Source organism: Conger conger, chromosome 2 (genome assembly GCF_963514075.1).
Source record: "Conger conger chromosome 2, fConCon1.1, whole genome shotgun sequence".
In the NCBI taxonomy this organism is placed as follows: Eukaryota; Metazoa; Chordata; class Actinopteri; order Anguilliformes; family Congridae; genus Conger; species Conger conger.
The window spans coordinates 9631566-9644485 of record NC_083761.1 but is presented as its reverse complement, the minus strand read 5'-3'; the positions used below and the strand labels follow the sequence as shown (position 1 = coordinate 9644485).

The window sequence follows — 12920 nt, the reverse complement described above, 5'->3', positions numbered from 1 at the left end:
GTGGTTGTTGTGATCAGCCTTGAATGGTGCATCCAAAATCAGTGCAGTGAAGGAATAAATGCAGTTTTACCCACTGTCATTTCCCAAACACTTCACCTTCAAACTAGCCATATTGCTATCCTCGTCTGAAGGACCATTTCAGCTCTTCAGCAAGATCAGAGTTTGTATCACTAACAAGTTTTTGCATCAGGGATTTCTGTAGAGTCTTTAGCAGCCATGCAATATATGGGCCCGTTTTCTCAACTTTTGTATGTGGATATCATGACGTACATTATGTCGAGATTATGAGATGAGTCCTTGAGAAAATCATTGTTATAATTGCATAATTACATAAGTCTTGATTTTGAGATAATGGGACCTAAATATATATATATATATATATATATATATATATATATATATATATATATATATATATATATATATTGCATGACCTACAGATTCCAAAACAATCTCCCTTACAGATTCCCTTTATTTTACACTTGGCTGATTAGATTCAACATCACAAACCTTGATGACTCATGCCTTATTTTGTTCTAATGTTATAATATTGAACATTTATATTTGGACATGACATGCTGCAAGAGTGTGTTTATCTAGTCCAACAATATTTGAATGTACAGTAATATAATGTATATGGAGTTCTTTGCGATTCATGCCATTGATTTCACTTAACCCCTTACACAACCTCCAAACCAAAGTGACCAATAGTTTGATTATGGGTTGGTCCTGTTGGTTGATCAATGAACATTGATAGCAGAGACAAATCCAGCGTGTCTGTAAGTCTGGAATATTGTATTGTATTATGGAATGCAAGCCTGGTGAAAATTGCTTGTGGACGTGGAATTCCTGTTAGTCCCTTGTGTGTAACCCCGCCCTACACCCTCCCCCTAGAGAGTGTCTGTCTGTGACAGGAGCCCTAAGCTCCAGTGAGCGCGCTCAGTCTGGCAAGCAGCATTCAGGCCCTCTGGGACACAGCCAGAAGTTGACGATGGTATCCAAGGCAACTGCCTTCACGTTCTAACACTGTTTCTTCCAGGAATGTGAATGTGTCATCATCAATTTCTTTCTTTTTTCTTTTTTTATATGTTTTTTTTAAATATCTTGAATAGCTAAATGGTGTTGGCTATGAGGCTGCTTAAAAATCTTGTCTGCATTTGATTGATATGTGTTCCGTTCATTTAGGCGTTTCTCCCACTGTGACGGTAGTCACATGACCACCCAGTTCTTGGCTGATGCTGTCACTGATTTGCCCTCCAGCTTGTTAATCAATGGTGTAGTCCTCTGTGCTAATTTGCTGATTCATACTGATGTCGTGTAGAAAAAAAGACTCAATCACAATTGATTATCATGTGATTACAGCAAGCACTCCTCCGGTTGGAGTAGTTATTCTATTGTAGTTACATGTTTTACATTGAATTTGTTTTACATGATATATAAATATATAAATAAAACGTGCGTCCTTTGTTTTGTCCCTTCTGAATTCATGATAATCAAAGACATTTCACAGTGAGATACTACCTATAGGTCACTCGTAAAGATGCAGTTTAAAAGTGACCTTGGTTTATATAACACCCTTCGCTTTTCATTTTGTGTCAGACGACTTTATTTTCCGTGAGCAAGCTGATACTTGCAGGGATATCGCAGCGTTAGCATGAATATTTCAGCAGCCTCGCCGCTCCGTGCCTTGCATTAAGATGCTTGTTAATGCCCAATTATGGAGCGCGGCGGCCTCCGGCGATGCGGTAACGTGTGTGGGAGTCCGTTAGCAAGTGCGTGGGCGTGCTCTGTGACAGGTGAGCCTGGTCCCGTGTGATAAATGGAATAGTTTTGCGTGGGAGGGTCAGCGGTCAGGGCTGTGGATGAGTTTATTTCATTAAAAGCCCCTGAGCAGCTGTGGACTTATGCCACGGGGAACTGTTACGCATATGCATTTACAAATCCACCCCGGGGTCAAGAGTATTTTACTTTTCACATCGGTGGATGAATCATGACTAGTGTTATGCTTTCCAGCATCACTTTATGTTTTCTTTTTTGATTACAGTGTCAGTGACAGATTAGCAGCAGGTCGTAAGACTTCTAACGATCCCTGGGTACACTTTCTCATTATTTTGAAAAATATTACTTTGAAACAAACTCATATAAATGAGGGTGTATATGACTATCGTTGGGACAACGTCTCTGCTCAGTAAAGGATTGATAGGAGTGTCTATATTCCGTGTAGGAGCACCCACTGCATATTTCCCTGCCCGTGTACGATCCACTTTACATATCTCTGATAGTGTGCAATTTTCCTGAAATATCAGATTCCTTTTCATGTTCCACGATATCATTATGTTTCCCCTGTGCTGGGGCAGGAATCTCTCTGCGTTAGATGAAATGTTGCACCAAGTCATGGCAGAAATAATTTTCTTTCGTGATATTCTTCCACACATGGGCCGCTCTTTAGTGGCAGGTTGCGTGACATACGCCGCACTTCCTTCTATCTGTCTCTCTGCTGCTCTGGGATTTAAAATTGGTTTGCGGTATATACCGATCTCGGTGAGAGCATATTATCCTAAATAATTATAATTACGCTGGTTTCCTCTGACGTGTCAAGAGTGATAAACTCTCGGGGTTTATAGCCGCTGAACGGCTGCGTTCTGGAGCGCCGGTGGTCGAGACGGAGATTATCGTGACCGATTCCCTTTCCTCTCGCCATACAGAGACCAAGCGCAGAAAATCAAAATGATACACATCGTGAGCGTACGCTTCCCATCCGTCAGGAGACACGAGGCGGTAGAGGAGCCTCTCCGCCCTAATTCAACTCAATCTTTTCTAAACGGCCGTTTCTCTTGTGACATCCTCCCGTAAGCGAGGCAAATGTAATCTACCGCCAGTCATTTACGCGCATATTGACCTGTCAACTGAAGAAAAAGCTGCCTGAAGGAAGACACTTAATCTTACTCTACATTAATTTTATTTGTTCCTCTTATTTTCTTTTTGCAGTTCCTTTAAATAAATAAATAAATAAATCCCACCGAGAACTGTGGTTTTTACGAGCCAGGGCGTTCTCTGTTTTATGGCTGGCTTTGACACTTTATTGGTATTTGCCCCCTCACACACATATTTTCTCCTGTAATATAACAGAAAGAGACCCTCGATCTTTTTCTTGGAGGAGAATGTGAGGCGCGGTCTCGCGCAGGCGGCTGCCTGTGTGCGCGTGCCTTGCAGGGCGTGGCACTGGATAAGCAGTCCCTCTACAGGCAGCATTGCAGGGGTATAAATCTTTGAAGCCCTGCCGCATGAGTCGCTGCTTCTCCCGGCCTCCCGCTGCTACGGCTGGAGATGAGGAGATCTTGCGGGGGCTGATTGAGAGGAGGGGAGGGGAGGGGAGGTGGAGGTGGAGGTGGAGGAGGTGGTGGTGTGCTGGGCGCGTGGACGGCTTAAAAGGTCATCACCGCAAACGATCAATCATCTCTCCCCGCCAGCTTTGTCCCTGAAGGGGACGAACAAAGAGTGGAAAAAAACTGCTGCATGTCACCATGGCTCCCAGCTTTTGTCCTTCTCGTCGTCTCAAGGTCACACTTTGTCACACGCAGCTGTGATGAACATAATTAGTGATTAAAATGTAAATGAAGCTGTACATACTGTTTAAAATGTCATTTATGTTTCTTTGTTTTCCATAACAGGCGATGTAATGGTACATGGGTGTCTATGCTGTACCATAAATGAAGGTAGCTAGTTTTGAAGATGTAAAGAATAGGTTAAAGAATTATTATTTATACAAAACAGCGGAGATTTTAAACAAAGTATAACATTATAGAGGGAATATTTGCAAAGGAAAAAGGACATACCAATGTAGTAATGGGAGGTTTCAGAAATCCCTTAATGGGTGGGGCTGCAATGTGCTGTCAATCATTGACTTGTTTGAGCCAATTAAACTGATAATATATGGTAGCTCCTCTTATTTTTGGTTTAACAATGTCTAATTTTACACAGTAATTGCAGCAGTGTTTCAGTCAATTACCTTTATAAAAGCCAGTGTCATCAATAATGCTCATCTTAAGAAAAGGCCCAAATTGCCTTTGAATAATAAACTACCCTCTGGGAGGGACATATGTTCCCGGTTTCACAGGAAGTCAGTTCTTTATATTTGATTATTTTTAAACTAGAGATTACTAACCAATTTTCTGGGGAGGTTATTTTGGAAGCAAAAATGGCAGAAACATTGTTTCCAACAATTCCCATGAACACTTTTTGCATATAAAGTAAATCCCATTTCAAAACAATCCTTTGCCAAACACTGTCAAAGAGTATTAATTATTAAAGATGACATTGCAAACTTGCACTAAATTTGAAATATGTACATGAAAAATGAAACGTTCCTCTCCCTAACGGAAATACAGTAATTCATGAATTATCCAAATAAACTGATAACAATGCATCCATTTCCTTACAATGAGGCAATTGTAGTTCCCACTCTGGACACATGTGCACTCAACTATTAACAGTCAATTGACCAAAAAGTGTGTTAAAGGGGAGCCTTGTGAATATGTTTCCTCATTAAACATGAATATACCATATATAATATTAATGTTCATGACTAACACATTTTTATGTGATGAAGTTGGGAAAAGCCACATCATGATTGCATGTTCTATTAATGACGGACGGACCACACCACGGGATCTCGGTTTAAGTATTTATTGTTCAGATGAAAGCAATTCCCAGTTATGGGTGATGTAAAACCCAAGGAAGGGTTCCAGATCTCTGTGACTTTGGCTTTGAGCTCTGCTCTGGTAATCCTGGGGTGGCTTTAACTCTGTGTGTCTTCTCTTTACTTACAAAGACACATAATCAATGTGTGCGACCACATGCCTATTACCATGCTATTATCAATACAATGTTCAGCAGACCTCATTCTGTAATTTCACACCACACAAGCCCCCTGATAGGGTGAGAGGAAAGGGCACCTCCCACATGTACAACACTGTTATCCACCAATTAGATTGAAGTTGATGAGATAATGGGGGACTGGCAGTTAATTCTAAAATGGTAGCTGGAATGCCTCCATTTTTTGTTGAAGGAGCTGAGCATATAAATACCAAATGAATTTGTTTAATTGCATAGATTCAGCTCATTTCCCTCCTTTTATTGTAAGATACAGATGAATCACGGGAACAGTTTTTCCGTTTTTCAGCCAAGATAATGTATGCAGTGATCACCATAGCAGTGCTGGTTCTTTTACTCTGAATGGTGCTTGTAAAGATTTATTCAGTACTCCTCTGTGGTTGGTAATGGGGTAGAGCAGGTGTGCTCGACTCCAGTCCCAGTGGGGTGGTCTGTGTGCTGGTTTTTGTTCCAACCAATTACTTTAGTTTTCATTTTCTGACAGCTCTATAAACTATGCTGGTTCACTCCTGTACATGACTACAGTAAACTCTTACAAAAAGCAGGTCAAGATGTTAATTGAATAATTAAGAGCAGAGGTTTGCTCAAGTTTGCACAAAATCCTGAAAAAGACTGCTGGCATTATTCCACGGCTCGGTGCTTGAGTTGATTTAAATCTGAATTTAACTCTTATTTATTCAGGGTGGAAGGACTGAGCACATGTTAATTTACAGCAAAGCCCTGCTAATCCCTACCCTCCAGTAGCCTCTCCTGAAAAATCCAATATCCACAGACACAGTATTAAATGTGAGGTACTATTTGTTCCTCACCCTGGATAAGGGTGTTTACATAACACCCACAGGATTATGGGTTTTGGAGTGTAAACGGTCCAGAAAAGCACACTGCACACTGAAAGATTTAAATTTTTGTCTGGGGTAAAGAGCAAACTCAATAGGAAAACGAATCTAGCCACTCACTGTACTGACTGCTCCAAACAAATTGTTAAGCAGCAAAAAATGGTCTTTGACAGGCATAACTGTAAAAAAAAAGTCTTTTTTGTGAGCATTCAGTAATGTCAGTGGTGAGTGGCTATCTATTTTCCTTCACCTGTTTGAGTGAAAAGCCAGCTAAGCCAGTACCATTGCTTGAGTTTAACAAAGTAATCCCAATTTGAGTCATCAGTCAATGTCGCCCCTTAAACCCGGCTGAGTGTTTTATTGCATTTAAAGAAATCAATAAATAGCAATTCAGACTAAAGCACACATAAAGGAGAAGTGCAGACATACAGGTCCATTAACGTTGAATCTTTATTGATATGTGCCATACAGTCATTAGGAACATAGGAAGAAGATCATTATAACTACATTCAGTAACTATGGTTATCAGTTATGTTCTAATTCTAGAAAGTAGGAGGAGCAAACACACCCAGCACAGAACCATACACTAAGCACACAGACTGTCAGTCAGAAAGCAGCTGATGTCATTAAGGCAGTTCGACAACCTATAGCATTCATTCAATTGTATTAGTTGCAAGTATTCTGCGGTGGAGAAAAAAACCTTTTTATGAAAGCTTGTTGCACATGCATTAGAAAAGTTTGGCAGTGTAGTCAGTCGGGTTTGTCTTTGCAGAGATATGTTTTAATGCTTTCTGCCTTTTATATCAGCGGCACAAGCTCAGATACTATGGGACCCCCCAGGCAAAATGTTGTTTAGCTGTATTCTGAGGCCAAAGAAAGGAAATATTTTTCCATAACTCCTTTGAGGTGTACCGCTGGTTCTACAGCATCTCTGGACCTATGGTGTGCACCTGATGTTTCCTTGGTCTTTTCTCAGAAGGTGTGCTCATATATTTTGACTCGATGAAACCAAACTCAACCAATGGATGTTGTTTGTATGAGTGGTACCATGGAGTGAGTGTTGCAGCTGTTGCAAGCCACCACAGAGCTATGAATTAAGAAATAAGAAGCTACCCTTTATTTAGCAGAGGTTGGTCACAGGAAAAGCTAGACTCCTGCTTGTGGGATTCTGCATGTTCTACAACACATTTACACAGTATATTTGGAAAAGAGCATGTAGTGATGCTATCAGGTCAGGAAAAAATTTATTATGAAATTTTGGCTTGTCTTTTCTATGAAATTTTGGCTTATCCTTTTATAATCACTAAGGCTTAGTATCATGGTATGGAATCTGGTCATTGCTGTTAAAGTGTGCTTCAGGCGTCCTCGAGAATACATTAAGAATTTCAGACAGGAAGTTGTGCATACGATCCTTAAATCCCAACCCTAACTGCTTAGGGGGAATTGCAAATTTAGTCAGCCCATGCATTTGTGCTAAACAACATTCGTTTTGCTTCTCTTTTCATTGTAAAATACTTTAGCGTAAGAGCAAGTGAAGACAAAGCCTGCTCCATTAAGGTTGTCCTTCATTTTGTTGGTTGTCCTAACCCTGACTGGCACAAAACGTCCTCAGCAACCTAGTCTGATTGTACAGATGGGATGACATTACAATATGACATAGGTAACAACAAGAGCCTTCATCATTACATTGACCCTGACTGGTACAGTTGCAGAACCAACGTTCTGTTAGACATCATATCCACAGCCACAATAATTACATTGGCCTCAGGCGTAAGCTGACAATTTTAAGTAATGAAATGAATGAGAACACAGCAAGAGATAGTGTGAGCTATGAAGGAAATGTCTTCTCCACACCTGACCGTACAGCCATGTATTAAGAGTCCATGGCCCATAGATGGTTACCATGCAAACATGAAATACACATCATGCAACTAATGCTTTTATCATTTAATTCATTTCCTCATTATAAGATTAGATGAAGAGTTACATCAAAGAGCAAGCTTGGAGAGGAGTGCTGCTTTTGATGGTATACACTTTCTGGTACCGCAGCTGGTGTGCTGTAGTGTTTCAGTGTGGAGAAAGGGTTTCTTTTTAAATAGGAGATGTGCTGATGTGAAGTTTATTGATTCATACAGAATTGTGACAGATGTGATAGTGACAGTGAAAAGACTAGTTTGAAAAACCCTCCAAATATATTCTACCGTTATCCATCTAGTGCTGAGCTACTGCAAAGGCTTTTAAGATGCTTCCAACAATCTGCTAACATGCAAACTATATCACTTTTGCTTTAATTGATGGCCGTACTGCTCATCAGGAATGATGTCTATGTCAAATCTTTGATGGCTTCAAGTTTCATTTTGTGCTTTGTGAATTAGTTTGTAGTGAGATTATGTCGGAATAAAGACAAGTGGTTTTGTTTATTAATTTGTACTTGTGGAAAGTTGAATGCTTGTAATCGTAACCCAGAGATTTGATATGTTCTTAATTCATTGTGCGCAGTGCACACACATGCACATGCCCTCTGGAATGTGTCAAGAATATTTACCGCTCTTGGCAGTGCACTAGGTAAATTAATATGCAGCCATTTGTAAACTCGAGTCCTATGTGGAATTGGCAAAGTACGGTAAAGGCCTGAATGTATTATTTCTTTTTAACTTAAAGTGCTTCCTGAAATCTCAGAAGTGTGTTAGCAAGAGAGCGCTACTGTAGGTAGGAGACGGATACGAGGGCTGCAGAGAGTGTGAGGTGGGGTTTACCGAGGCTTCCGCTCAGAGGACAGCCGTTGCGGCGTGGAGAGGGGACGGTGCTTTAGTTTTTCGGGCCGGCAGAGTAGACATCGCCGGGCTCGTTCTTCTCCACCTTTTTTGTGGAGATGGTGGTCTCCTCGATGATCTCCTCGAAGGTCTCGCGCGCGGCGACGGCCTTGGCAGGAGGCTTGCTGCGCGGCTCCTCGGCCTTCTCCTCCTTCTTCCCCGACTTGGCCGAGCTGCTGGAGCTGCTGGAGGTGGTGTACATCCTCGTCTGGAACCCGTAGCTCAGGCTGGGGCCGGAGCTTTGGGTGGGGTAGGTTATCCCCGTGCTCAGGCGGGTCTCCTCCCCCTCAAGCAGCTTCCTTGGATTGAGAGACAAAGGAAAAGTCACTCTTTTGAACTGAGAGGCCTGTGGTCACCGATAAAAAGGGTGTTTTTCTTTAATATATAACCTGAAGACCTGATATTTTCAAGCCTTCTCTGACTTTATAATTGTCAATATTGAAATATTATTTGTACATTTATTATTTATTATTATTTGAAGATTTCCTTAGACCCATGTAAATACGCTCATGCATACAAACATAGAACCTGTTTTGGTTATTCTCGGAGTTTGTATGGGTGAATAAGTAATGCTTTGCTGTTAACGTGTGTCTTGTTCTATGGCTGAATCTATCGTTCCTGGTGGGAGTGAGTTACGGTTTAGATGACGATCATGTCTGACCTGTAGGCCGCGATTTCGATATCCAGCGCCATCTTTACATTCAGTAGGTCCTGGTACTCCCTCAGGTGGCGCGCCATCTCGGTCTTGGTGGCCCTGAGCTCATCTTCCAGCTGGCCGACAGTGTCCTGTTCAAAAGAAATGCAGGAATTCAAACTAAATGACCGGTACACAGTACTTTTGTGCACGTGGGAGAAAGTAGATTATCGTATATTTCGCTCAGATGACACCCTACATAACGTAATGTAATAACATAATTATCCATGGAGTATTCTGGTCTGCGTTTCTCACCTAGACACTGAAGACACTATCATTATCAATATATGTTATACTATCATGCAACACAGATCGGAAAGTTGAATGTGAATATCATTTTTGAATTAAATCGTTTTGATCAAGTCTTTTATCAGTATGACCATCGACAACTATCTATACTTGATTACGAACAGCTCACCCACCCAGTGATTTTGGCTATTGTCATATTCTGAAGCACGTCTGAAAGTGGATGAACACAAATCTGATCTCTTGGCATTGTTGGCATCTAATCGTCGTTAAAATTGGTTGAAAATACGGAAACAAGTACGCTATCTATCAACTCTAAAAGCTCACTATAAAGTATCCATAGCCGTGCTATTGGCCTAATGACTGGACAATTGAATTCGTTATAAGCTTATTTTCTCTTAAACTTTGAAAATAAGAGATAACGATATTGGGTCGCATTCGCTTCAATCGGATATTTTCATCGTGTAAGCATTGTCTGGAATCCCCTTTATCTCGCTACTGCTCCAGAAGGTAGGCTACGCCCCGCCCAACGTCTTAATTGTCTTTTCAGCACCACGGACAGAGGCCATATAATTTTGTTACGCTTGTAACAATTGATCAATAAACTCAATAAAATTAAGGAGAGGAGAGGGAAACCCTGCAAATATGAAAAAACGAGTATTAGTGTTGCAGCCGAAAATAATTCTATGAGGGAATGCACCGCACAGATTAGTGGTCTTGCAAAAGGCACGCAACAGCATGTTTTTACGAACAACGTATTCCAGGTTTTATATTTACACAGCAATGCGGTGGATATCCGTAGTATTAAAGCCTACAAGCAGATTTATACTAACGGTTTTAGGCTCCATATCCGTTATACACAATATCCGTGTAAGTACTTTGTTCACAGACTATATTCTTAGGAAAGAGCTCTTTCCTTATGGAACCCTCAGAAATACAAAGAACCATTTTCCCCGACAAATAACCATTTCTTCAATGGGATCACAGTAGCCTGGCCTTTTAATTCAAATAGGCTGTTATTGCTTTCTCTTCAAAAGTTTGTACACTCCAAGTGACATGAAGAGACATGTAGTAACAGAATTCACTGTCGATATTTTTATGCAACCAATAAATTAGATTCCTTACCTGGTACGTGATAATTTCGTTGTTGTGCCTGTCTTCCATCTCCTGGAGCTGCCTTTCTAGCGATTCGTTGGTTCCCTTCAAGCTCTCGATTTCAATGGTTCTGGACTGCAATTGCCTCCTAAATTCATTCATCTCCTCCCTGCTCGCTCGGATCACCTCGTTGCTCTTGCTGGCCTGGTCGCTCATGTCGGCGAACTTCGTCTTGTACCATTCTTCAGCCGATTGCAGATTCTGGGAGGACATCGACTCGTACTGGCCTCTGATCTCCTTCAGCGCGGAGGTGAGATCCGGTTTGGATACCTCCATCTCAACAGACACCTGGGAAGCCTGGATCATGCTCATTAGCTCCGTCACTTCTTCCTCGTGCACCTTCCTCAAGAAATTGATCTCGTCCAGGAGAGACTCCACTTTCTTCTCCAGGTCCAGTCTAACCATGGTGGCGTCGTCCACGTCCTTCTTGAAAGCCTTCAGGGTTTGCTCGGCCTCATCTCGAGCCCTTATCTCCTCTTCATACTTGGACCTAAGTTTCTGCAGCTCCTCGTCAATGTTGTCCCTTTCAAGCAAAGCCTGGGATTTCTCGCCGTTTACTTCTTCCAATTGAGAACGGAGCTCCCGGAGTTCCTGCTGGTACAGGTCCGCAAGGCGGGAGGGTTCCGACTGCTTCTGTCGCAACGCCACCAGTTCGGTTTCCAGAATTTTGTTCTGCTGCTCAAGATTTCGCACTTTCTCGATGAACATAGCGAAACGGTCGTTGAGACCCTGCATCTGTTCCTTTTCATTGGTGCGGATGATTTTAAACTCATTGTTGAGAACCGCGCTCTGGCCAAGATCAAAGCCCTCAGAGGACCGTCCGGATCTCCTGTAAGATCCCAGGGATGAGCCGCCGGTACGGGAGAGAGACTGGGATCTATAGCCACCAGATGAGAATGCACTTCGCGAGCCACCGCTCATCCGAGATGGAGAGGCTGAATAGCGTGGGGCGTCCCCGAAAACCTTCCGGTAGGAAGAAGCAGAGTGGATTTCAGATCTGTAACTCATCTTGTCGTTTGAGGAGAGAGAGAGCGAAGAACACCCTCTGTCTCTTCTTTATATAGTAGGGCCGGCCCAATCAATAATTAACGTGGTCTGATGCTAACCTGGAGCCTGACACGCTGCCGATAATTTGGTTAAACAAGATATTTATCTTTAAAAATTGATATAGCTAAATTATGTCCACGCCCATGTCATGCATTTTAAATGTTCCATAATCATGGTTTTGAAATGGTGAATTACCTACAAAAATGTTAACCTCTTTGTATAAGGGCAGGGTGGGATTCTTAAAATGGAACTGTCCGTTTTGGTGCAGTGCTGATGTAAGCAGGAAAATGGTGTTTCTTATTTCAACCAGCCACTCCTAAACAGAAAGCACATTGAAATGTAAATTTAAACAGTGACAAGAGTTTACAAGATTGTCTTTTCAAGCATTGCACCAACACATTCATATTTAGAAATATAGCCTATTCATTATGATTTAGAGAAGTGAGATGACTTAAAAGCACCTAGGCTACTGATAATAATCTTTGAAAATCTTTGAAAGATTATATTGATCCAATTTATATGCTCTGACTATAATAATAATAATAATAATAATAATAATAATAATAATAATAATAATAATAATTTATTATTATTCTTATTCTTATTATTCTTCTTCTTCTTCTTATTATTATTATTATTATTATTATTATTATTATTATTATTATTATTATTATTATTCAGAATAAACGCATTTAAAGGTATGTCTTACAATACCCTTATTTATTGAAAAATACATACAAAATTTGAATAATATTTCCCTACCATATATTATAGTAAATATTGATGTAGCTATAACACATCATTATGATCGGCATAATCTGTAGTGAATTATATGCATAATTTATATTTTCTCGTTTGTTATTGAATTGCAACATTATCAGGATCTCTAAATTTAGAAGCCTAACAAAACACAATCAAACGAAGTATGATGCTGCCCCCTGCTGACAGCAGCATGCTGATAAAATTATGTCTTCTCCAGGTAAATGCTGCTCGTTCGCACTCGCAGTCGCAGCTACGGACATTGACATTGACGGTTAAGGCATTTGCATCAGTGCTGTCTCAGCACTTAAAATGCTCACCTCGAACATTTTCCTGGGGAAAATAGCAGCAGGGATGATGCTAACTAATGTATACGACATATAATATCCTGATTTCCTTTATTATTGCATATTTGTCAGATCTTTCAGATCTTTAGGCAATGTAATATTAGACAAAGGGAACCTGAGTAAACACAGA

General features: G+C 40.9%; 1 protein-coding gene across 2 annotated transcripts; it reads right to left on the bottom strand.

The window, feature by feature from the left end:
• Positions 1-3138: 3138 nt before the first annotated feature.
• inab (internexin neuronal intermediate filament protein, alpha b) lies at positions 3139-11660 on the bottom strand. 2 transcript variants are annotated; one of them, XR_009707557.1, is made up of 4 exons: positions 10608-11653; positions 9204-9328; positions 8486-8841; positions 3139-3478 (listed from the first exon to the last, which is right to left on the bottom strand). XR_009707557.1 is itself a non-coding variant. In XM_061230361.1 (3 exons), the coding sequence occupies exons 1-3, from the start codon at positions 11643-11645 to the stop codon at positions 8538-8540; spliced, it is 1467 nt and encodes a 488-aa protein (XP_061086345.1). In that variant the 5' UTR covers positions 11646-11660; the 3' UTR covers positions 6162-8537. The 2 variants fall into 2 exon arrangements, 1 of the variants encoding a protein (XP_061086345.1); XM_061230361.1 differs by lacking the exon at positions 3139-3478 and having other exon boundaries at positions 6162-8841; positions 10608-11660.
• Positions 11661-12920: the final 1260 nt, after the last annotated feature.

Bases quoted from the DNA above. Each gene is read 5' to 3' on its own strand.
- inab (XM_061230361.1), bottom strand. From the start codon at position 11,645: ATGAGTTACAGATCTGAAATCCACTCTGCTTCTTCCTACCGGAAGGTT. The intron at 9,329-10,607 runs GTAAGGAATCTA...TCTTTTGAACAG, and splicing joins ACGAAATTATCACGTACCAG to GACACTGTCGGCCAGCTGGA. The intron at 8,842-9,203 runs GTCAGACATGAT...TCTCAATCCAAG, and splicing joins ATCGAAATCGCGGCCTACAG to GAAGCTGCTTGAGGGGGAGG.